This window comes from Mauremys mutica, chromosome 5, assembly GCF_020497125.1.
Source record: "Mauremys mutica isolate MM-2020 ecotype Southern chromosome 5, ASM2049712v1, whole genome shotgun sequence".
In the NCBI taxonomy this organism is placed as follows: domain Eukaryota; kingdom Metazoa; phylum Chordata; order Testudines; family Geoemydidae; genus Mauremys; species Mauremys mutica.
Genome location: NC_059076.1, coordinates 83352526 through 83378818, shown reverse-complemented (window position 1 = coordinate 83378818; position 26293 = coordinate 83352526). Strand labels below are relative to the sequence as shown.

The window sequence follows — 26293 nt, the reverse complement described above, 5'->3', positions numbered from 1 at the left end:
TTAGCACCTGAACCCCAAGGGGCTCCCTAGCCACAGCTTGTGTCCCAGGGCCTTTAAATCTTGAGAGGCCCTGCCTCTTCTGCTGGAGGCCACGCCCCCTCCCCCCCTGTGGACTCCAGCAGTACTGGTAAATCCTGTAAATTACTTTCACCCCTGCAGGTATCTGATCTTTGTCCCGTGCACGGGAGAAATCAGCAATCAATGAGGCTCAAAGTGTGTCTGTATCACATCCAACTCCTAAATCCATCTGCAAAGGATCAAGGGAATATGAAGGCTCCAGATTACCTTAAAGTCCTCAGTCAGCATGCTCCCGTCAGTATATGTCCATAGGCCTGAGCCTGGAGCAGGAATCAAAAATACTGTTTAAACACCACCTATCCCCATTTCACCCCCGGCCTCCTGCCCAACTCTGCTACCAGAGCCTTTGCTGCAGGGGGGTAGCAGAGGTCCTGTGCTCTTACAGCCAGGGAGAGACTGAACGTCCTCCCTGGCCAAGCGCAGCTCGCGAGGCGGGGGGCCTGGCCGCAAGTCTTCCCGCTGCCCCGTACCCACTAACACGCTCTCGGCGGTACCGCCCCGCCTGCGCCCCGGCCCCGGGAACGTGATGAGGGTGGGGGGAGAAATGGAGGGAGCAAGGCGGGGCCCGGGCGGGGCTAGACAACATGGGAAACGCAGCCGGCTCCGGGGTCGTCCCTCCAGCGGGTGCCTGGGGCCAACCACCGCAGGACGGGAGCGGCTCTCACCCGCCTGCCCGCACCTCCGGCCTCGGCGCCTGCAGCGGCGCTTCCCCCTCCTGTCGCAGGAGGGCGCTAGTCCCCAGCGCGCCCCCGTGCGGATCAGACCATTTACGCTGCGGAGGGAGGGGGGCATTTCACTCGCACCGCTACCACCGGACGCTCTAGCCAGCGGCGGCTCTACAGGGGTTAACAGGTCCCCCCTCGGTGGGGCGGGGCTGTGAGTAGCGCCAGGGCCGGAAGTGAGTCACGGGGCGGTTAGAATTGTCGCGGGAAGATTCTGTCTGAGTCGGGAGCGCGCGCCCCGGGGGCAGTTACTGAGCGCGCGCATCCCGGCCCCCGGCGCGACTACTGAGCCCACCCCGAGCGCCGCCGCCGCTCCCCTTCCCCCCGCTGCCCACCTACATAGCGTGGACAGGGGCTGCCGGAGGCCGTTCTGCTGCTCGGTTGGTGCGTGTCCCGTCACCCCCCCCCCCGCCTGATCACGAGCGGCCCGGCCCGGCCTGGGCGGGGCAGGTAGTGGGGGTGTCGGGGTGGGGCTGGGTGCTGGGGCAGTAGGGATGATGGGGCGGGGCAATGGCGGTAGTTGAGGGGGAGGGAGGGGCAGAGGAGGCTGTGGCTGGGTCGTTATCCCAACTTCTTGTTCCAAAGCCCCAGTCAGGCCCTGGCCGTGTCACATATTTGGCTATAGGGTGACCAGACAGCAAATGTGAAAAATAGGCACAGGGGGTGGGGGGTAATAGGATCCTGTATAAGAAAAATCGGGACTGTCCCTATAAAATCGGGACATCTGGTCACCCTATTTGGCTACATCAAGTGGATGCAAGTGTTTGCCCAGGCTCTTCCGATTAGCATTTGGGGTCCACCCTCAGCTTCCACTTCCGTGTTGCAGCCAGTCTTTGCCACCCCAGCGCTCACCTGAGGCTGAGTACTCCAGTGTTTGTGTTCCAGGTCAGTGCCTGGGGGAGTTGTTCCAAAGGAACCCAGGTTCTCCAGGATCATCAGCTTTCCTGCCTTGTTGTAGCCTTCCAAAGTGGTTTTTCAGGGAAAGGGACATTTAGAGGCAAAGCTCTTCTTGGACTGCCAGGTATTGGATGGTGGACTGTGTCCATGCAGTGGTTGTCTTGGATCATGCACCTGTTTTTTGTTTCTTTCTACTGAGGGAATCCTGCCTAATGGTAGTGCAGTCCCTGTGAAAAGGTATAGCGACAGGTGGGAAGTCAGTTTCAAGGAACCTGTGATGATCCTACTGATTAAGTTTACCGTTGTCAGGGACTCGAACCCCGACAGCAAAGTTCGTTGTCTGACCGCAGAGAGACAGGCAACACCAGCAAGGTCCGATCAAAAGCTCTTTATTGACAAGTGCACTTATCAATAGAGAGCAGCTCGTCTCCAGAGAGAACCAGCCCCCCCTTTACAGCTTAGTATTAGCCTATATAGACAGTTTTATTACGTCATAAATTATTCACTTGAGCAACCCACCCCCCTTTGTCTAACAACTAGAAACTAGATACCTTTAATATACACGCATGCCTAATCCCTATGTCTACAACATTAGATTGTTAAAATATTATTAACAAGCACCAAAAATTAGGAATGTAGGGGAGTAAAAAACAAACCAAAAACCAAACCAGGGAGTAACAATAAGAGCACTGGGAAGCTGGGGGTTTCTTATCAGTTCTTCAAACACTGTTTCTAACACAGCACAGCTGGTACTATGCCAGGAATGCAGCCCCCTCACTTATCTCACTCTTTCCCAGGGCTTTGTGAAACATGCTGCTTCTCAGTATTTTCCACTCTGGGATTACCCAGAAACCTCTGTTAGCCTGACTTCAGTCAGGTTGGCATAACTGTTTTGTCTGCTATATCTTTATTCAGGCCCAACACCGTTTTGTTTGAGTGGCTCAAGTGTGAGCATACTGGGGCACAGTACTCTGTAGTTGAGAAACACAGGGTGAGATTGGTTGCTTGGAGTCTTTCGGGTTAGTTTCCCATGTTATGCTGGCCAGTTTCTGGAGTACATAATTCCTGGAATTCACTTTTGTTTTTCAGCTTCCTTATGTGCTCTTTGAATGTCAGCATTTGGTCTAATGTGACCCCAAGGTACGCCGGATGTTTATAATGCTCAAGGATAGAAGCATCCTACATTATCTGGAGTTTTTACTTAGGCCGATGGTGTTTCAGCTGGAGGGCACATACTTATGTCTTATTAGGGTTGGCATTCAAGAGCTATGTATGATGGCTTTCTCCAGGTACACTCAGGGAGCCAGTTAGAATGTGTTCGGTGTCCTCGGGTATTTCTGATTGGATAGCAGCAAAGCAAGGATCATCTGCATAAATGAATCTTTGCAAATCAGGGGATTCTGGTTGGTCATTTGTGAAGACATATTAAAAAAGAAAGGGTGATAGCACTGAACCTTGGGGCAATCCATTCCGTTGAGTACTCCATTGACATTTCAGACTATCTATTGCGACAGAATGTTGATTCTCAAGCAGGGAAGAGATAACCTGGACCATCTTGCTATTTCTCAAAATTCTTGCAATTTTCAGTAGAAGTGCAGATGGTTCAGTGTCATAAGCTACTGACAGCCTCTGTAATTTTGTGGGTTTCAAAGTCATTTTGGGTTTATTGGGGTAAGTTTGCAACTTGACCACAGTATTGACGTACTCAGTGGAAACCAGCTTGGTCATCAGGCTGCTGCCCTTCTGCTATTGGTGCTATTCCCCTGTTATCATCTGCTCTTATAGCTTGTAGGCTGAGCAGAGTAGGGATAGTTGTCGGTAGCTCTTTGCGGTTAAGGTCTTCATGTGGTTTGAGTAGCACAACCACTTCAGCTTGTCTCCACAGCCTGAATATCTGCGTTGTCTCCATGCAAGAATTAAAGATATCAAGTAGCCACTTATACACTTTTGGATAAGAGTATAGTAATATAGTACATGAAATATCTAGCTGCCTTTCAACATTTCAGAATTTTTGAGACTGTTGTCAGCTCCTTGATGTTAGGCTGCTCATTGCGGATTTTTCTGATCCTGAGGAGCAAGCAAAGTACCTGCTTGACTTGTTTCATTATGTGCTTTGCTTTGTGGGCTGGTTTACTATTTCGGAGGAGTTGCTGTGCCAGTTGGTTGAGAGAGACTTCAGTAATACACTTTGATTGTTGTCCGTTAGGGTCCAGCTCACAAATGATGGCCTATACTTTTTTGCTGATATGGCACAGGTTTGTTCTTTCAATCAGCTTGAAAGTGGCGCTTCTTTCTGATCTCTTTTTCTGAGCCCAATAGTTCACTGAAGGGATGTGAGTCAAATAGTCCTAAATATCTTTTATATTGTTGGTATGTTTGTTCTGAAAGCCCAGGTACACCTCTATCCTGATAGACGGGACCCAATATAGCATGAATTCGGATATAACATGGTAAAGCAGCGGGGAGCCCTGGGCCCTTTAAAGCGCCACTTGAGCCCTGCTGCTTTACCGCATTATATCCGAATTCGTGTGGAGCCCCGGGCCCTTTAAATCACTGCCTAAGCCCTGGGGCTCTGGCAGTATTGTGCTACCATAGGGGCTGCTTTCAACTTTTGTGGCAATGTGCATGCCAGGAATGTTTAGTGGGATTGTCTTTCCCTGCCAAAGATTCAAGTTTAAGCCAGAAGGGACCACAGGATCATTTAGTCTGATTGCCTGTATATCACAAACCATCAGTACCACCTCATGAAACACAACAACTGAAATGACACCCAAGTATTACAGCCCACAGGAAGGACTGAAGCATACCAACACCCAAGGCCCCCTCAATGGCAGGGACATGATTAAGTGAGATGCTTCAGAGGAAGGAGATCCCAACTCCCACACCCAGAAGATGGATGGGGGGGAATCCCTTCCTGACCCCTGCGAGTGTCTATTGCAGGCACATGATATCTGCTTTATTCCAGATAGGATGTCAGCCTTCTCTGCACAGAATTCTTACACACTGAAACTATTTCCTTTGGCTGAGGCTCTCAAAGGAGCTGTTTATGTCAAGGATTATATCTGGGAGTGGAAGGGGTTGGCAACTGGGTGTTGGAGTGTGTTGGCTGGTATGTGTGTGTCAGATATGTTCACATCATGACCCTGCTAATATCCCATTGCAACTAACTCTGAGAAACCAAATCTATTCTTGTCTCAGTGCATATTGGGAGAAGGGGAGCTGAGTGATGGGAAAGGGCTGAGGGAAGGCGGGGGGGAACTGATTCTGTTTTCTTGCCTAGCTAAATCTGAGGTACTGGCTGCGTTTGGCAAAATCGCTCTGAACTCCCCATCCTGGCCCCTGCAGCAGCAGCTTGGATTAACTCCCCCTCCCCACACCACCCTCACTCCCGTGGGCCCCAGTACTACCCTGTGCTGCATGGGTCTATGCACTACCTTGACTCTGTAGTGCTCTGTTATTGATGTACAGGTAACTTTATAGACACACATTGCATTTCATGTACTCTTTTTGTAAAGGACAGGTCCCACGTTAAATGGAGACTAACGTGTCATTTCAGAAAAGGCATTTGAATACAAAACTTTTGTAAGTGACATGGATAAGAAAAGGAAGATGCATGGTAAAAGCCACGTGCCTGCTCTGTAAGTAAACGATGCTATAAATTTTCCTTTACTAATGAACTCCCATTTCTTTAACGTGAACTGAAACAATTCACCTGCACACACCTAAATTGAGACCGCTGAGGCTGATTTTTTTTTTTAATGGGTTCCTAAAGTCAATGGGTGCTGCTAAGTGCTCAGCACTTTTGAAAATCAGGCAATTTATTTAGGAGCTTTATGGCCTGATCGGGTGGCTTTTTCCTTGTAGGCATAGGGGCTGCCCACATACACCCAGTTGCTGAGTCAGGGCCTAAATAAGGTGTTACGGTTACGGTCCCTGTCTTGCAATTGGCTGTGCTTGGGTGAACTGCTGTATGCATGCATAGCCTTACTGACTTATGTTGGGCTCTTCTACATTGAAATGTAAGATCAGAACCTAAGAACCTAACTTTAATACCCATTTTAAAAAAAATCTCGACCTTTGTTGCTTGTTCAGTAGTTGACAACTTAATTGCTACCTCTCACAGATATCGGTGCTATCACCAGGTTTTAGATAAAACACACTACTCTGAATTTTAACTTTGGAAGACAAGTTAAAAAAAAGATTTTTCAGCAATTTTTACTTAAGTATAAATTTGAAGACTATATGTTATATTAATAATTTGCAACTGAAAGCATTTATTAATGTAAATCTTTAACACTGTGTGGTAACAGTTCTCTTTTGCAAATGGAAAAACTATTAAAAATGCTGTGTGTATATGTATATAGTATGAAAATATAGGTGTTGTACATTAATTTTTTTAAAAGAACAGGAGTACTTGTGGCACCTGTTCTTTTTACGGATACAGACTAACACGGTTGCTACTCTGAAACCTGTCATTAATTTTTTAAGCATACAACATACTTCTCTTAAACTAGCTAATTTTTAAAGTTGAAATCGTCTGGCAAATATTAAATAGAAAACAAACTAACAGAAAACCTTGCTCAAACAATATTGCCACTAACTAGTGGAGGTAATGGACTATTTGTAATATACCTCTTTCCTACAAGTGCCCCAATTAGCATGACATTCAGGTCAGCAGTCAAATTGAAAATTCTATTCCAAATCCACAGGTAATAGTTTTCAGAGACATGCCAACTATGAACAGTTTTGTAAGTGCTGACTATTCAGATGTTCTGAATTAGCATATTGTATTAAGGTATTTTTGATTATTATGGCTTGCGTTCAAATTTAATTTGCTTTAACAAAAAAGTGCTAGTTTCCCTTTCATGTATGAAATTCACTTTGAAACTGCTATTTAATCATCATCTATTACCCTCCAAAAGAAAACTCTACTGCTGCTACAGAAGTGGTCCTAAATTTAATGCAAAATATCCAGTTGCCTAATTTTGTGACTTGGATGAGACATCCAACACTATGCAGGCTACCTGGACCTTAGGTTTGGTCACGTAGAAGTAAGCAGGGCTACTCTCTCACTTGCTTTTTCTCTGCAGGGTGTGGGTAGGGAATAGGAGGAGAGAGATGGCTCTAATCCCCACTAATAACTGGCCAGATTATCTGAACCAAGAAAAGAGCAGTTAACTTCTTGCTGACAAAGGCCCTCTGTAAACTGTTTACCCTGTGGAGAAACCGTAGCACTGGGTTTATGCCGTTCATGCCCCTCCTATTAAGTATTGCCTAAATAGAAGTCTGTTGAGGAGTAAGTCCTGGTTATTTTTTTTCTTTAAAAAGTAAATATATAACATTAAATAAACTTATATTTGAGCATTTCCTTTGTCATTTGGGTTAAGCTCTGTTGTTGATAAGAAGCTAGACACGGGTAATATAATAAAAGTAATGTAGCCCTGATTCTAATGCAGGAATGAAGAGTAAAAGAGAGTAGGTTTAGGGTGGACTTATTTTTAAATAACTTCAGTATATTCAACTGTACATTTAATTTCTTTTATACATATTTAATAGTGAGAAGACCTCAAAGAAAAAATTGAGAAGAAATAAAGTGGATGTAAGTTACCTTAATTTTGCAGTCAATTAAAAAGAATAAAGTATAAATGTGCCATGCTGTTGAAGGTCTAGATCAGGGGATGGCAAAGTACGGTCCACAGGCTGGATCTGGCCTACCAGCTGTTTTAAGCTGGCCCTCAAGTTCCCGCTGGGGAGTGGGGTCTGTCAGGGGCCTCTCCATGCAGCTCCTGGAAGCAGTGGCATAGTCCCCCTCTGGTTCCTATGTGCTCCAATAGCCCCCTCCAGTGCTCCAGTGGAAGCTGCAGGGGCAGTCCCTGTGGATGGGGCAACATGCAGAGCCTCCTGGCTGCGCCTCTGCGTAGGAGCTGGAGTGGGGACATGGCTGCTGCTTCTGGGAGCCACTTGAGGTAAGCGCTGCTTACCTGCACCCCTGAGCCTCTCCCCATGCCTCAAACTCTGCCCCAGCCCTGATCCCCTTCCTGCCCTCCGAACCCCTTGATCCCAGCCCAGAGCACCCTCCTGCACCCCAGCCCCACCCCAAAGCCTGCACCCCCAGCTGGAGCCTACAGCCCAACCCCTGCCCCAGCCCTGATCCGCCCTCTGAACCCCTCTGTCCCAGCCCAGAGCACCCTCCTACACCCCAAACTCCCCAGCCCCACCCCAGAGCCCGCACCCCCAGCTGGAGCCCACACACACACACACACCCCGCCGCATCCCACTTCCGTACCCTGAACTCCTCATTTCTGGCCCCACCCTTGAGCCTGCACCCCAACCCCAATTTTGCGAGCATTCATGGCCCACCATACAATTTCTTTTCCCAGATGTGGCCCTGGTCTCACTGCTGGTCTAGATCCTGAAAGCTAACCCTTATTTATGGGCATAGGGGTCTGCCTGTATGGATGAGCTTTCATCCTCTGTGGGAACTGTGTTTTGTAATCTTGCTGCTTTGCAGCTTTTGTGAGAGTGATGTGCCTTGAGGTAAAATGGACAGTTTGCTTGAAAATGTGATGCTAGTTTTCAGATCCTGACAAACATTTGATAACTATCCCATGATAAAAATAGAGACCATCCAGAACAGGAATATTCAGTGCATTTATTTTCGTTGCCAAAGTGAAAACCTTAAAGTTTGACTTGGGGAACTATATTATGCTTGTAGACTAGAAATGCAGGTGATTGATGTCCCTTCATTCCCTGATCTTCATTTGCACCTGAACAACTCTCACTGAAATCAATGGGAGTTACATACATAAAACTGGCAAGCTGGTTGGGCCAACAAATTCAGCCTATAGGTGACTTTTAAGCATGCCTTTTCCCTTGTTCTCATAATATAGAGCAGCTTGTGCTGAATGATCTACTTACACTTGCTGTTTGGAACTTTCAGCAAATTAAAATTATTTCATTCTTTAACGTGCAAGTTTTGCAGCAGTGGAAATCCATGACTAGACACACAACAGTAATATGAATAACAAGGGGGGTGGCTGAAAATGTCCCTCCTTGTCTGAAGAAAAAAATAATCCGATTTTTTAAAAGAGATTAGTTCTTAGAAAGTGCTGATCTTTTGTGTCTTCTTACAAGTTTTATAATGTACTACTAAAACTGATAATATATGGAGATATACCTATCTCATAGAACTGGAAGGGACCCCGAAGGGAAGGGACCCATCGAGTCCAGCCCCCTGCCTCTACTAGCAGGACCAAGTACTGATTTTTGCCCAGATCCCTAAGTGGCCCCCCTCAAGGATTGAACTCACAACCCTGGGTTTAGCAGGCCAATGCTCAAACCATAGCATAATACAAAATAGTAATATGTATCACTTCACTTTACCTACATTCTTCTCACGAAAAATAAGTGTAAAAAAGAAAATGCATGCATGTCCCCTTTCAAGTGTTTTGCACCATAGCTCAGTGTCATGGATTCTATTTTAAATTTGAATTCTAAATACTATTCAAGTATTTTAAATTTGTTGTCATTATATTTAATTTGTTTTACATTGGAAAGTTGGATGTAGAAGACATTGCTTTAATATCCACCCAGGAATACAAAGCCAAGTCCCATCCTCGCAGTAACTTACTTCCATGTGAGGAACCAGATGTCTCAAGGATATTGAAGATAACTGAGACTGGGCAAGTTGAGGAGCCTGATGATTCATTTGGTTAGTATTTAACTTTTTAAAATTGTTTAATACATTATTTTTACAAGTTATCTTGCACATAAGTTATTTTAAAAACCATAAACAAAAGCCTCAGTGTCACTCCTTGCCTATGGGAATGACAAGGGAAAATTACCTCTTTTTGTTTGGGGCTTTTGTACTCTTTAATTTTGAGTAGTGCTTGTATACCACAGTGAAAGGTGCTATATAAAAGTTTAAGATAGTAAACCTGGAAGTACATAGCAGAGCATCCCTTGTAAGGTGGTGTTATATAAAACGGCAGTGTTTTCATGGTTCTTGGGTGTTTGTCATCTTCCTCCATCCTTGTGCTTGTAGGTGGTGAGAACTGTCAAGAGAAACTGTTCTGCAATCCTAAGAATATATGTGGAGATATTTTTAAACATTTGCAAGGAGAAGAGGCATTGTCCTGTCACTTTCAAATATTATTAAAAGGAAAGATCTTATTCTCAACCATATATAAATTATTTTCTGGTGAAATATTAAAATCACTCTTCATGCTTCATGTGAGGCCCATTGATAGACACCCCTTGCTCTCCCCAAATTTCTTCTCTCAAAAATTTTAAACAGTGTATTTTCAAATAAGACTTAATTTGAAAAAGACACATAGTAGACATACGAATCATAACAATGCCCAATTGTATGAAATATAGCAAAACAGTGCTAGTGTAGCCAAGTGCTTTGCCTAAGCAAAGTTGCAAACTTCTGTGTTTGTTTTTCTGTTATATATAGATCACCCTTTACACAGCACTGCTGTAGACGCTGGTGGGAATGTGGAATTGCAGGAAGAGGAACACGACATGTCAGCTAGTCATTCTTCTGATTCATCTCCACAAGGGAAAAATGCAGAAACAAGGTACAGTGAAAATAAAATATTTTCCAGTCCTGGAAAACTATTAGACAATGTTTGGAAAACTTAAGCTTGCTTTTGTACGTTGGTGTTATCTCAGGATCATCCCATTATTTCGAGAGAGACTTTAAATGGTGAAAAATGTCCTCATTCTATCTCAATTGCTGTCTTTTAAAATGCCCCTGCTTAAAACCGTCCAAGTAAGAAGCCAAAGCCCAAATTAGTCAGCAGGTCGGAGGGAAAAGAATTCTGGTTTGCATTATGCCAACCATGTACTGCTTATAATTTACATCTGTGTATGTTAAGACTTTCTTACTGTAATGTTGTGGATGTCAGGATTGTGTTGGAGGAATTGAAAGGCTTTTAAAAAAATTTGATCCATTAGTGAGACTTCTAGTTGCAAATGACTACTATTCAGCAAAAATGGCAAAGAAAATATTAGAAAAAACAATTGAAAGGGAATCCGATTTGCTTTGAGTCTGATATAGTTTCTTTGACCTGAGAAAATTCCTCTTCATTTCAAATTATTGTAAAACAATTTTTGTTCATACATTTCTGCTTTGTTAAAACAGATTTGGTATAAATAGGAAGTAACGCTTGCTTGAATGAAGTTATCAAGAAAAAAAAATAGTGGGTTTGATCTTTCAGGGAACCTTTTGCATCCCTGTTGAACTCCTGAAGATCATTTTTCCCCAGCCCCTCCATCCCAATTTCCCAAGTGTACCTCATCTGCTTTTGGGGCCCAGGCAACACAGGCATCTTTATGGCCAGTCAGCTCCAAGCTGAACTCTTTCAGAGCCTTTTAACTCTGTTTCTTAAACTGACGGTGGGGGTTGCTGTTGAGGGATATGTGGCTGCTGCAGCACTTCTTGAAGCTGATGACCTGGGAATTGAAAACTGAGAAGAAATTAAACCTGGGATTCCTGCAAGGTTGTACAGAACCACCTCCATTAGGTCACCAATGAACCCTTGGTTTTGTTGTTTAAATAAAGCATGTGGAGGATAAATGTGCAACCCATTGGTTAGCATGTAATGGGTTACACATGGATACAGATTTTATTTTATTTATTTTATTTTTAAATTATGTGTCAGGAGAGTTTTTATTGCTCATCTTTATTCTAGAAAAAATGACTGTAGCTTGAAAATGCCTGAAGATAACAAATCAGAGACAGAGGATTCTGAAGATGAATCCCTGAAGGAGAATAAGATACAGAAAAAGGTTTGTAAGAATATATCAATAACTTTTATTTAGAACATATTCTATGCCATAGTCAGATTAGACAGAGGAAAGGGTTTACAACAGACTTGTAAGAGTAGAATTTTCAGTTAATTACTAAAACTAATTTTTAAAATATATATTGGTGCTAATCAACTTGACACACTTATGAGTGGCTTTCCTTCAAAGCGCATACACATTGCATTTCCACCACACTTAGTCTCTTGATACAAGTTCTCTTGTCACATTTTCTATCTTATCTTCTGTCAGCCTGGAAGCTCTCTATTAAAGTGGCAGATTTCTGCCAGGCAGCTTTTAATGAGAGAAGCTATGCAGTAGTGCACCATATAAGTCTTACATGTTGACCTGACTGGTGTGTTAAATTCACTACCTCACACAATCCTAGTGTCTTTCATGCTGAGAACTTCCTGTGTGGAGCCCTACTGTGTAGTTATTGCTGGCCTGCCAGAAAAGAGAGTCAAAACTAATGTTGACTTTTAGTGTTCAGAAGTATGTAGTGTGAATAATTGTTTGGTTTTTTTTTTAAAAGACTTTCAAATGTCGTTTTGAAACCATCACAGGATACTGTACTCGTTTTGATTGTTCATGACATCTCAAACTTCTAAAGAAAGTTCTTATTATAGTTTTAAAGCAGTAGAGTTTAGATCTTTCAGACTGTTACTGTTCATGCCTTTTTTCTTTTGCATTTTTTAAAAATGTGAAGATTTACTTTAAATTATTCTTTATATAGATATCAGGAAATGCCAAGACCAATGTGGAGGAATCTAAGTTACCATCTGCATTAGCATTGAGGAACAGCTCTTCAGAAAGCAGCGTATCAAATAAGGTTACAGATTTAGTGAAGAAGTTAAATGCACAAAAGGTAAAAGTTGTCTCAACTACAAAATCTATCAAAAATGCCTCTAAAATCTTGTTTCTCCTTAGAATTAAGCACTAAAGCACATAGTGATCCCTCTCATCTGTTTAAAAAGAGGGAGAATGTTTGTTTGTATTCAGGAACGAATAATAGTTTTGGGTGTGAGGGGGTAGGACAGAGGGAAAACTGAACACAGAGGTCTTGTCTACTCTAGCATTTATCTTCAAAATACTCTCACCTTGTGCAGCTTCACATGTGATACATGTCATAGTTCAAGGCAACTGCACCCGTATTCCCCCTATGTGATCCCTCAAGGCCTCAGTGCTAAGCTTCTGGCTTCTCAGCTGTCACCTCTCTTGGGCAGAGATCCACATCTCTCTCCCTCCTGACTGGGGTTTTTCCAGATGTCACAGTTCCCTGCCTACACTCTGATATCCTCAGCAAGCTAAACTGCCTAAACTGGCCAGTGTCTGTGCTTTGCTTTCTCTCCAGAGGTTATGCCCAGTGTATTGCTTGCAGGCATAAGTTACCACACAACTCTTTATAGGTACATTTATTCTTAGGGGGAAAGCATTACAGAGAAAACATTAAAAACAATAAAAGAACCTACACACATGCTGAAAAGCTTAGCAGAGGTCACCCCAACTCCAACTTTGGGCTCAGTTGGTGTCAGTCCTTGAAAACCCACAACTGGGTTATCCCTGTGTCTACAAGTTCACAACTGTCTCAGATTCAGAACCACCATGAATAGTTCAGTTGGCCCTTTGATCTTGGTCTCATGCAACAGGTGATCAGCAGACAGTGGCCCACTCCTCAGGACTTAGCTTCAGAAGGCTAGGTTTTTGTATAACCAGGTGCCCCTAGAGCAGTGGTTTTCAAACTTTTTTCTGGCGACCTAGTTGAAGAACATTGATGCCCACGACCCAGTGGAGCTCGGGATGAGGGATTTGGTGTGTGAGAGGGGCTCAGGGCTGGGGCAGAGGGGTGGGGTGAGGGGTGGGGCTGGGAATGAGGGATTCAGGGTGTGGGGGGCCCCGGGCTAGGGCAGGGGGTTGGGGTGCAGGAGGGGGTCAGGGCTGAGTGTGCAGACTCTGGGCTGGGGCCAGGGATGAGGGGTTTGTGGTGTAGGAGGGGGCTCCGGGTTTGTGGGGGGCATGTCTTAGGCTGTGGCCGGGGGCTGGAGTGCAGGAGGGGACAGAGCTCTGGGCTGTGAGTGCAGACTCTGGGGTGGGGCCAGGGATGAGGGGTTTGGGGTGTAAGGGGGGGCTCTGGGTTTGGAGGGTCTCGGGGTGTGGGAGGGGGCAGGGCTCTGGGCTGGGGGGGGCAGGCTCTGGGGTGGGGCTGGGGATGAGGGGTTTGGGGTGCAGGAAGGAGCTCTGGGTTTGGGGGGGGCTCAGGGCTGGGGCAGGGGATTGGGGCATTGGCTTACCTTAGGTGGCTCCCAGTCAACGGCACAGCAGGGGGTGCAGAGGCAGACTTCCTGCCTGTCCTGGAAGCGGCCAGCAGCAAGTCCGACTCCTAGGTAGAAGTGCGCAATCGACTCCACGTGGCTCTCGCCTGCAGGCACCGCCCCTCCCCCAAACTCCTATTGACTGGTACCTGGTCAATGGGAGTGCGGACCTGGTGCTTGGGGCGGGGGCAGATGCGGAGTGCTGTGCCCTTCCCTCCCCCCCACCTAGGAGCCAGACCTGCTGCTGGTCACTTCCGGGGTGCAGCATAGTGTTGGAACAAGTATGGACTAACTTGGCTTAGCCGGGCAGCACTGTCGCTGGGACTTTTAACAGCCCAATTGGTGGTGCTGACCAGAGCTGCTGCGACCCAGTCTCTTCCATTCCACAACCCAGTTCTGGGTCATGACCCACATTTTGAAAAGCACTACCCTAGAGAATCCCCAGGAAAACCACTTAACGCTTTTTGTTCCAAAAGTCTATTCTTATCTGATGCTTTGTTCAGTACTGTCCTCTGAACCCCCAGGTGCCACCTCTCCACCCCTCAAGAGGTGACATACACTTCTGGACCACAATAATAAATAAACCATTCATTTAATACTATGGACCCCAAAGATGCATTCATTTCAATAAGGTCATTCAATAATATTGCCAACTGCATTTCTCTTCAAAATATTCCCACTGATGCAGCTTTAGCATTCCCACTGCATTACCAGTGATATCAACAATCTGGCATCTCTTGTTCACTGGCAGCATTATCAGTGTTGTCAAAACTCTGCACAGAGCTGATCTAGACTACACAGTTGTTAAAATGCCTGTGGTGATTCTACACTAGTGTTACTACCAACTGCTATCATTAGAAATAGTTAATTATAATTATGGGTTTAAAATGGTTGAACGTAATTGTTCTTGAAAGTTAGTCTGCTGCATTTTGTATTGCAGAAGCCCAAGAACAGTGCTAAATCCCATGTGAAACCAAAGAAGTCTTCACAAAAGAGTGCATTAGATCCTTCTGGTAAAAGGAATTTGATACTTTTCTCTTCATAATTTTAAACTTCCTTGTAACTTTTCCTCATTAGCCATTAATGAGTTTTCCTAAAAATAGTTTTGATATCTGGTATTTTGCATCCCAGTAAGGCTAGACATGGGAGCCTTATATAATTGGAATAGGGAGATTCTTATATAGTTGGACTCAGCACTCACTCACTAGCACTGTAACATCATGAGATACTGGGTTTCAAGATTGTGACCATTTTAGGTATAGACAAACTATTTGATATTGTTTTCAGATGTTTTTCTGACTCCCTCTGGATTCTGCCCAGTTGGGGTTATGCAGTTAGCTTTATATATGGACATAAATATGTTCCCAGTTCAGTTCTTAAGAACCCTCTAAAATATTCATAAAGTAGTTTTCCCTTAACAAATGCAATATATACATGATGGTGTGATATAAAGACTTCATCAGCATGAGTTTGGGAGGGCTATATACTATACTCATAGTGGCCAGGAGTGGTTTGTCCCAAATAAGTGTTTATATACCCTTCATACAACAACACTGTGTACATTTCAGAAAAACTATAGACTTTAAGCTTTATATTAAATGTCTTGAGTGTAATAATGCAGACTTTCTTGCAAAGTAAAATATGTGCATCAGACCTTTTGTATATTTCAGGATTTTGTATTTTACTACCGAGCAGAGTTGGTGACATTCAGAATGTTGGATGTAAAAGTAAAATTTATTTTTAACAATTACCAATGTACCTTAGTTATTTATGCAAAACCCACCTTGCAGTTCCCTTACTGAATATCACTAGACTATGAAATAAGATTTATGTTACTTTTTCACACATTGTTTTAATTTAAAATTTGCATAATAAATTCTAGGTAGCTGGCGTATATCTTAGACAAGTGAAATAATTACCATTTTAGAAAATTCAAATTTGTTAAGTCAGTCAGTTTGTAAAACGCAAGTCAGTTTGTGTAGCATTACATTCTTTTAAAACAAACATTTTGATTTCGTATTTCTTTTAACTAGTCATTTATTTTGTTTCAGCTGATGATAGTCCATTTTCTATACAGATTTGGTGCCCAAAAGGGCTGAAAAGATTTTCCCAAGATATTACAGAACTGGATGTTGTTCTGGCTGAGTATGAGAAGATAACTGCAGACTACAAGTAAGTATCTTGCTTTCCTTGGACTGAAAACTCCAAATTAACACACTATATTTAGTTTGCTTGAAACCAGGGGATGTATTAGATGACTGCCTATAGTTTCTGTGATACAAATGGCATTTTCTTTAAGATGTGATCCTAGGGAGGTTAGCCTCAGATTTGGTGTTGCCCAAATATAAATATTGCTATTATGGATAGCTATTGTGATTGGGGAGCAATTTCTGAACACGATATATCTCAATATCTGCTTGAAGATGCACATTGATCTATCAAGACCCAGGAGAGGCTGGAAATATCCTACATTTGTTAAGCTGGTTTCATGGGCTCTGTTTGTTTGATTTCCATTGAAGCAGTCAGCTTTGAGGCTCATTTAAAATGCAACTTTTTTTTTTTTGGTCTTAACAGGGTTTTGATGTTCTCAATCTGCTGTTTAGGTCTCTTAATCAGAATTGAAGCGCTTATTCAATATAAAACATCTATCCTGTAGTTAATTAATAACTGTATAACTTCTTAATTCCTAGCATTTGTGAAAAAACACTGGTAGTGGTCCCACAAGTTAGCTAAATTCTACATATTAGGGTACGTCCATACTACCTGCCCGGGTCGGCGGGTAGCGATCAACTTCTCGGAGTTCGATATATCGCGTATCTAGACGCGATATATCGAACTCCGAACGCGCGCCCGTCGACTCCGGAACTCCACCACCGCGAACGGCGGTGGCGGAGTCGACGGGGGAGCCGCGGACTTCGATCCCGTGCCGTGAGGACGGGTAAGTACTTCGAACCAAGGTATTTCGAGTTCAGCTATGCTATTCGCGTAGCTGAACTTGCGTACCTTAGTTCGAACCCCCCCCCCCCCCCAGTGTAGACCAGGCCTAAGACTTGCAAGCTTGGGTGGATTTACCCCTAAAAAGAAGTTCTTCATGATGTATTGTTTCACTAGGCAAGTTAGAAAAAGTGCAGAAGGGAAGCCCTATATGTAGTTTATTATTGGCATTACCTCCTGCTGCCCCGAAAGTCTCATTGCTCTTAAAATCCTAGTGCTAATTTCTGTGGACCTTGCCTCACTGAAGAATAGGAAACTTTCCTTTCTTCAAGTAGCAATGTCCAAAGAACTAACCAGTCCCAGGTGAACTTGGGATGAACAAAACAAACAAAAACTTTTGATTTAAAAACCAACCCAATGTTTTATCTCCTTAGCTCTGCAGTAGGCATATGCTAATCATAAAAGAAAAGGGGGGTGGAGGGGGGAAGCTGAATGCACTAAAATTCTTGGCTGCAGAAGTCATCACAACTGGTAAACTCTTCAAGGGGAAGAGTTAGGCTGTTGCCAGTAACTGACAGGTCTGTCTCTGCCTCCTATGCTGAAAGTCCAATGTTAGTATCTGTAGATCTTGCTACTTGAAGAAAGGAAATACTCAGATAAGCACAGATACCTTTTTCCTATACTAACCCAACTCTGGTTTTATTTTACTCCCTTCCTCCCCAACTTCCAGACAAAGGGTGGAGTCTAGGATTTGCAGGGAAGCTATTGAGGTCTTCTATTCTGGCTTCAAGGACCAACTCACTAATACTGTAAGTATAGTAGTAAATATAAAAACATTTGTGTAGAGGTGGTTGTAAAATTTGTCAGAATACTTGTACACCTGCTACTTTTATATGTAGTCTTTTACTGATGCATCTCAGGGCATTTTAAAATTAATCCACCTTGTGGATTAATCCAATAATATAAAATTAATCCAACTTGCTGCACATGGACAGACTACTGCACCTGTGCAAGAACTCTAGTGGGGTTCCACCTGGGCACAGCGGTTTGCTCACAGACAATAAATTACAGGATTGGATTAGCTTTTGGGAGACAAGGACCTTCTCTTGTGCAGTTACCAATGAGCAAGGAGTTCTGCAAAGTGGATGCAAGTTGAAGGGTTGAGACTTTATAGAGCTGAAGGTCTGCCAAGATACAAACAGTACGTCTTCTATATCTGCCTCAGAAGCCTTGTATTTGTGAAATACCTTTCCTGGTGCCTGCAGGGGGGCCATGTTCAGGGCTTTAAAATTAGGGGTTTTTTTAAGGGGCCTCTGACGTACATCACATGGAGAATAGACTTTTGCAATATCATTTTTCAGACCTATCCACTGACTGGAGAGAACAGTAATTATAGCTGTGGAGATTAAGATTTAAAATATAGATATATTTAGTGAAATAAATTGAGAATTTTGGTCTTTACTTATGACCATTGCCACAATCAATATTAAAATTATAATTGAACGTTAAAATTGTCCATGTTAATAAATCATTTGAAACAACAAAACTTCACGCATTTCTATAACAAGGTGGTAAAGAACCTGGGATTTTTAGATAGGGAGCTAGAGAGTGACAGCCTTGCCTCCTGGTGGTGGAGAGAGTAGCATTTTATAACAATCCTTGTTCTGGGCTGGGGAAAGGACATGCCAGACAGAATTACCAGTGACTAATTTATTTAAGCCAAAGTGTTTCAAAGGTAATTCTTATAGCAGTGATTATAGAGTAAAAGGATGGGGAAGAAAAGATCGGAAAGGTTTTCCTGTCAATACACAATGTTTTCCTTTACCTGTAGATAACAGAAGTCCAGGAACTGAAGGATTTGAAAAGAAAAAATGCTAAGGTAAAATAGAGCAATGATCTCTTTATAGTGTTTAAATGATGCTATGTTTTATTTAGAGACAGAAATGTATAGAGCCAATGTTCAACTGCAAAACCAAACTTGGATGTTTGTTTCTAAAATTATTAGAATACAAATATACCTGGATAAAGTTTGTGAAACACATTTTATCTGGGAATAACACTGTCTGTAATATACTTAAAAAAATCAAACAGAACAAAAATCCAGTTTGAAACTGTTTTTTGCCAGACTTGCTAGACTGTTAATCAGTTGTGCTAGTTCAGTAACCAGTGAGCAAACTGTATAAACCAAGAATTACTAAAAGCTGTAAATATGCCAGATTCTGATCTCTGCTAACAATCTTGGGTGTGGTGTACAGTTTAAAAAAAAATACAGTAAATAAATTGACACACTATTCAGTATTTATTTCACAGCAATGGTGTCAGAGTATCATTTAAAAGGAAAGACAAAATGTATGCTTAAACTCCATTCCGTCAGGATTGGGTCTGCCATTGATTTGCTACTGATGCATGCTGTGACTACAACTACATGAAAAAAAATAAGCAATGAGTACTCTGATTATAGTTAAGGCTGCGAGTTTGTCCGTGACCTCCGTGACTTCTGCAGCTGCTGGTGCAGGGGCATCTCAGATGCACTGGCTGCTGCGGGGGCAGTCTAAGCCCCCACCCCCCAGGAGAGCAGAATGGGTGTGGGAGGGGGCAGGGGCACCAGATGGGGTGACGGGTTCTGGGCAGTGCTTACCTGGGGGGTTCGCCAGAAGCAGTGACATCCCCCTTGCTCAGCTGCTAGGCAGAGGCGTGGCCAGGCAGCTCTACGCATTGCCTCCACCCAGAGCGCTGGCTTTGCAGCTCCCATTGGCCGGGAACCTGTCCATGAGTTTTTCTAAAAATACCCGTGACTAAAACATAGCCTTAATTATAGTATGGTACTCTGTTTTGCCTTGTGCTTCATTTATATGAAGGTGTACTCTTACTTGAGAGAAAGTGTGAGCACTACTGAACTGTGAATTGCCACTAATGAATAGTTATTGGGACAGAGTGAGAATGACTTTATAGCTGTGATACTCAGACTGAGGCTCATGAGCTGCTTTAATGTGTCACCTGCAGCTCTTTGGAGCACATGATATTAACACATTCTGATTTTAATTATTAACCAATCAGGATGCTTTTACTATGTTATAACTAATTGTAGTTGATAAAATAATACTTCGTCAGTTCTTTTGCTGTGAGAATAATATATATTTCCCCGTCATACTGTTTAAATATGAATATATAGTATTATACTAAACGAAACAATGAATTCACACTACTGTGGCTCTTTTGGGTAATGTTCATCGCTAATTTGACTCCTAAACCACTGAGATCCAAGTATCATTGCTTTATAGCTTGTGGTTTAGGGTGCTCATTTAGGAGAGATGGGAGACCTACATTCAAGTTCCTGTTCCAGTGGCTATTTAATTATTTATACAAAGTGGAACAGTTTCAGTACGAGAGGCAGAGAGACCTAGAATATCCCATTGGCCAGTGGTAAGGGCATTTTTCTTAATGTAGGAGACCTGATTTCAAATATCCCCCATTGTTACATAGGGTTCTTTCAACCCAAAGCTCTTGGTAACTTTTACTCTGTGCGAAGTGGTGTCCGGAAATAAATCAGGGGAGACAAGGCCGTCCGACCGATAGATGGCTGGCACAAACAGGACAACACGAGTGCTTTCACTTAAAGCTACACTTTATTTAGTGTCAAGCACTAACATACATAGATTCATAGATTGTAGGGCTGGAAGGGACCTCGAGAGGTCATTGAGTCCAGTCCCCTTCCCTCATGGCAGGACCACATGTCTGCAACAGATTAGTAAAACACCCTCAACCCTTGATAATTACCAAAGCTGAGTGTGGCTCTTGAGTGAAACAGCGGCAGGCTTCCGGTGGCCAAATCTTCCGTCTGCTGGTGGGGACTGCCAGATGTATCCAGAGGGGGAGTCCCCAAACAAGTCCAACTATCTCAAGCTTTTTCCCCTTATTTATACATTAGTAATAGAATGACATGTCCCTTAAAGAAAACTTGTTAAGCAACCAGTTCCAATGGGCAAGCAAGAGGCTCCTTCTAATTGAATTATCCAGGGGTGGGTTTTTCCAGAGTTTGGAGCCCTGAGACCCCAATAGACATTCCTGAGGCACATCCTGCTCTTTTAAAATGCATGTATCAGCAACTTCAACACAATTCTCATCAGGAAGGACGCGGGGTCAAGCTGCCCTTTGTGGCACCCCAAAACTCCCCCCTCTTCTGCCTTGGTCATGCTGAGACTGCTGAATGGCCAATTTACAGCTTGCTGACTTGGCTGCCTTTAACCATAAGCCATAGTGGTTTCAGGCACTTTACTGGTTTGCCAAAGTCTCCCCTTACACCATCACACAGAAGGTGGAATTGATCCTGCATCTCCCATGTCCCCAGTGAGTGCTCTAACCATTGGGCTAAAGTTTATAAGAGATGCCTCCTTCTCCTGGCATTTAAGTCCCAAAAAATCTTCTGGGCAGAAACTACTTGATGAATTCACATCAAATTCACAAATAGTTTTGGGTTGATCGAAACTGCATTTGTTGTTGAATAAGCTATTTGTCCGAAAAACGTTTCCCACCTCTAATTCACAAGCATATTTTAGTCCAGCCCTGAAAACAGCAGATCAGTCTCACCCAGCAATTCTAGTATATTTGAATCATCGTCTTTCCTTTGCATTTTCCCATCAAGTGGAGTCAGCATTCTTGTAAAATTCATCTTCCAGACACTGATGGCAACCTTCTCTGTGTCCTCCATCAGTGTCTCAAACCACTGTTTTCTAGGTCTTCCTTCTAGTCTTTGAATGTAAATTCAATATTTTTTGGAGAAGGAGGTTACTAGTGGAGTTCCTCAGGGATCGGTTTTGGGACCAATCTTATTTAATCTTTTTATTACTGACTTTGGCACAAAAAGTGGGAATATGCTAATATAGTTTGCAGATGACACAAAGCTGGGAGGTATTGCTAACACAGAGAAGGACCGGGATATCATACAGGAAGATCTGGATGACCTTGTAAACTGGAGTAATAGTAATAGGATGAAATTTAATAATAAAAAGTGCAAGGTCATGCATTTAGGAATTAATAACAAGAATTTGGGTTATAAACTGGGGACACATCAGTTGGAAGTAACAGAGGAGGAGAAGGACCTTGGAGTATTGGTTGATCACAGGATGACTGTGATATGGCCATTAAAAAAGCTAATGCGGTTTTAGGATGCATCAGGCGAGGTATTTCCAGTAAAGATAAGGAGGTGTTAGTACTGTTATACAAGGCACTGGTGAGACCTCATCTGGAATACTGTGTGCAGTTCTGGTCTCCCATGTTTCAGAAGGATGAATTCAAACTGGAACAGGTACAGAGAAGGGCTACTAGGATGATCCAAGGAATGGAATACCTGTCTTATGAAAGGAGACTGAAAGAGCTTGGCTTGTTTAGCCTAACCAAAAGAAGGCTGAGGGGAGATATGATTGCTCTTTATATCAGAGGGATAAATATCAGGGAGGGAGAGGAATTATTTAAGCTTAGTACCAGTGGACACAAGAACAAATGGATATAAACTAGGAAGTTTAGACTTTAAATTAGATGAAGGTTTATAACCATTAGAGGAGTGAAGTTCTGGAACAGCCTTCCAAGGGGAGTAGTGGGGGCAAAAGACATATCTGACTTCAAGACTAAGCTTGATAAGTTTCTGGAGGGGATGGTATGATGGGATAGCCTAATTTTGGCAATTAATTGATCTTTGATTATTAGTAGGTAAATATGCCCAATGGTCTGTGATGGGATGTTAGATGGGATTGGATCTGAGTTACTACAGAGAATTCTTTCCTGGGTGCTGGCTGGTGAGTCTTGCCCACATGCTCAGGGATTAACTGATCGCCCTATTTGGGGTAGGGAAGGAATTTTCCTCCAGGGAAGATTGGCAGAGGCGCTGGAGGTTTTTCGCCTTTCTCTGCAGTATGGGGCACGGGTCACTTGCTGGAGGATTCTCTGCACCTTGAGGTCTTTAAACCACAATTTGAGGACTTCAATAACTCAGACATAGGTTAGGGGTTTGTTACAGGAGTGGATGGGTGAGATTCTGTGGCCTGCATTGTGCAGGCGGTCAGATTAGATGACCATAATGGTCCCTTCTGACCTTAAGTCTATGAATCTATCTATGAAGGAGATTTGAGAGGGGGAAAACAGGAAGGGATTCCTGGTAAAATTACATTTAATAATTTGGTAGATTAAAAATGTTTTTAATCATACTGTTTTTAAATAGTGATTATCAGTCCGAGTCGTACATTGCATGCAAGCTTTCTTGTTTAAACTTCTGTCTTTATATAATCAAGTTCTAAATCAGAACTTTTCTATGAAGACATTCAGAACTGAGGCCCCAATGCTAAAAGTTGTTCTGTGCAGAGCAACCTGCAGGATTAGGGCTGTAGTTTTAAGTACTTAAATAATTGAATTAAAGAATATAGAAAAATCTTAAATGTACAGTGCACCTTTCATTCTGAAGGATCCTAAAGTACTACATAAACAACGTCATGCTATTCTTACATGTAAAAAAAAAAAAATCTGTGAAAGTGTAATTGTATATACTGTGGTGTAAAGGTTTTTATAGATGAGAATGTGGGGTGCCTATATTATGATTGGCTTTGCAACTCCCTGAGTTAGAGATCCTCCCAAATAAGTATTAATAAAAAACAAATTTCTACACCAGTGTCTTATGCCAAATATAACTGAAAAGCTTGAAATTTTTTTAAAATGTTGGGATTTACGTGCCTGGATGAACAAGGATCCCGTACTACAGTGAGTTCAACTGTACACGTTATGGAGGAAGAGAGAAAATTCTAACAAATGTTAGAGACCCTATTGAAAAAAATACCTATAATAGCACTTCCATATATTACATTGTCATGAATTGTACGACTTGGTATCTCAAGATTTTCCATGTCTAGAACCCAGAGCATTGTCAATTCAGAATGCAGAGTCGGGGGCATGGGGGAAATCTACCTTGTCATTTAACTGTCTTACTCTTGAAAGACTGCTATTTCATTTAATTATATTATAGGTGATCACAGACATCAATAAGAAAAGACGGCGTTTGCTGGAAGTTAGAGAAGAACTAATTCGGTAAGTTTCCATTTGCTGAACTGTATAGTGATTATATTGATTTAAAGCATACAATAATAGCCTATCAGTGGAAATTGAGGAGTCCTGTTACTGTCCAGAAAATCTAAGGTAACTCTTGCTTTTGTCATTAACTGACTTTCTTTGTGTAAATAGCAGATGAAACATTTACGGCCTGTACCAGCTGAACATATGTATTCCTTCCTATTTGCAAGAGCTAAAATTAACCACTCCATCTCCACAGGAGTTGTGGAACTGCCTAATAGAAACAGGCAGTCATTTTCACAAACTATCTCCAGCTACTCTAAATTCTTGGGATAATGTCTGCCAGTTGGGCTACACGTTCCGTAAGAAATACACCAGCTGCATGACTGGAGGTGAGAACATGATCAGATAGGTTAAGACTACTTAAATTTTAACACACACTGAACATGGAACAGTGTGTGTGGCATTGTTCCCACCCCCAGTATAGCTCACCTTAATCTTGCTGGGTAAACTTCCTGATTCCCTTAATAGAACTCGGCCTTGAAGATGTGCAATACATTCTGATTTTAACTGCCCCTACAGGGGTAGGATGTTTCCCAAGAAGCAGCAGTCTGGTATGGTGGAGTCACAGAATGCCTAATGCCATATTCCATTACTATAAGAAACAGGATATTTCTCAAAATAGAGGAAGAATACTGTTGGCTCTATTTTACTTAAATGTAATGTGTAAATCCATTTTAAATTGTACTCCTTGGCAAAAGCCATCTCCTAGAATCCCCTTGATCACAAATGTGATCGCTGGATTCCTGTCAGAAGAATTACTGTATTATTGACATTAAATATCTGTGTTCTTATTAAATAAAAACGTAAACAGTATGCACAATTTAAAGGACCATATTGCTATCAATTAGTTACCAAAGATTTATCCTAATTGAGAAAAATACCAGGCTGTTGCACTGTCTGCATTTTACACTTTTATGACCCCATTAAGTCATGTTCAGTAGAAACAGTACATTCAAAGTAACTCCTGAAAGAGAAAAATTCACAACACAGTCCTTAAGTATTGATGTTTTTTAAGGACTGGACCACAACTGAAGCAACTACAAAGAGAATATGCTGAGCTACAAGAGAGAGAATCTTCTCTCAGGAATGCAACCCAGTTCCTAACTGATTTAAAGGAGGTGCAGCAACAATATATAAATTGCAGAGAAGACCACCCACAAGAAAAAGTAATTGTAAGTACATCTTGATTCTACAACATTGCACTAGCTAATTCAAGTTTTGTCTCTTTGGGAGAAGAAACTAAATGATGATTCAGGGCAGATAGCAATATTATTATGTTGGTGTCTGTCAAGGCCTTGTACTGCATGGCAAAAACTTCAGTGCTGTGGTATCCAGGACACACATGTAGTGTACTACTTTTTAAAAGTTCAGTGAGAAACAAAGTCAATTTGTTTTCTTATAGATGTAGGTCAAACCCTGGTGCCCAGGAGCTTCCCTACATACAAGATGGTAGTGTTTGCTAACTCTCAAACCTCACAGTGAATTTTGTAACCCTCTTTAATGCTCGAACGTCTGTTCAGCAGCATAGCACTGATAGTGAGCTTCTCTAAGTAGTGTAGGAGTCCTGTACAGGAATTGTCTTGGCCTGGAATATAGTCTTTCTTCTAGGGCACTGCTGACCTCTGTCTAAGGAAGCTGTCCACTTTAGGACATACTACACCTCTACCCCAATATAACGCGGTAAAGCAGTGCTCCGGGGGGGTGGGACTGCGCACTCTGGTGGATCAAAGCAAGTTTGATACAACGTGGTTTCACCTATAATGCGGTAAGATTCTTTGGCTCCCGAGGACAGTGTTATATCGGGATAGAGGTGTATCGGTTTATGCTTAGTATAGCCAAACTTTAACTTGACTTAAACATGCAGAATAGAACATTTGGAGAGAGTGACATCAAATTATAATCCACTCTTTCAAATATGTCCAGTATGAGAGACAAATGGAATACATGGGATAATAGGCAAGTAATTGGACAATGTTTGTTTGCAAAGAGTTAAAAGTAAAGCCTTGTAATTTTTTTCCTCCAACAACAGTATGGAACTTCCAGCATTCCTGCTCTTCTGGTGGAATCTCAACGAATTTTAAGAGCTGAAAGTCATTTTCAAAATATCAGCACAAGATTACAAGAGTTTCTGAATTTGCAGAAAAAGGAGCTGCCAGAGAAATTGTAAATGCTTTATACTTTCTTCTTGCAACTAAGCAGTTAACATCAGTTAAGTGTATTCATATTCATATACAGATAGCTACTACTTGTGGTAAGGTGCTAAATATACATGGTTATGACATTCCTACTCCATTTAGATTTTGGTATTTTGTGTTTGCACTCTTTAATTTCTGATATAACAGAAGCAGCAATTGTTTAAATACTACCATATGCATTTAATAAAACAAAGCACTGTGTTTAAATTGCTTCTGACTTAAATCTTTCACC

General features: G+C 42.5%; 1 protein-coding gene across 7 annotated transcripts; it reads left to right on the top strand.

The window, feature by feature from the left end:
• Window positions 1-1027: 1027 nt before the first annotated feature.
• On the top strand, window positions 1028-26268 carry CENPU (centromere protein U). 7 transcript variants are annotated; one of them, XM_045018035.1, is made up of 14 exons: window positions 1028-1184; window positions 5254-5335; window positions 7254-7296; window positions 9291-9408; window positions 10156-10279; window positions 11396-11492; window positions 12241-12372; window positions 14757-14829; window positions 15868-15988; window positions 17481-17559; window positions 18582-18629; window positions 23760-23821; window positions 24882-25038; window positions 25896-26268. In XM_045018035.1, the coding sequence occupies exons 2-14, from the start codon at window positions 5289-5291 to the stop codon at window positions 26031-26033; spliced, it is 1239 nt and encodes a 412-aa protein (XP_044873970.1). In that variant the 5' UTR covers window positions 1028-1184; window positions 5254-5288; the 3' UTR covers window positions 26034-26268. The 7 variants fall into 7 exon arrangements, with proteins under 7 accessions (XP_044873970.1, XP_044873966.1, XP_044873968.1 ...); XM_045018031.1 differs by having other exon boundaries at window positions 9255-9408; XM_045018033.1 differs by having other exon boundaries at window positions 1029-1184; window positions 5218-5335.
• Window positions 26269-26293: the final 25 nt, after the last annotated feature.

Bases quoted from the DNA above. Each gene is read 5' to 3' on its own strand.
- CENPU (XM_045018031.1), top strand. From the start codon at position 5,289: ATGGATAAGAAAAGGAAGATGCATGGTAAAAGCCACGTGCCTGCTCT. The intron at 11,493-12,240 runs GTTTGTAAGAAT...TTCTTTATATAG, and splicing joins AGAATAAGATACAGAAAAAG to ATATCAGGAAATGCCAAGAC. The intron at 25,039-25,895 runs GTAAGTACATCT...CTCCAACAACAG, and splicing joins ACCCACAAGAAAAAGTAATT to TATGGAACTTCCAGCATTCC.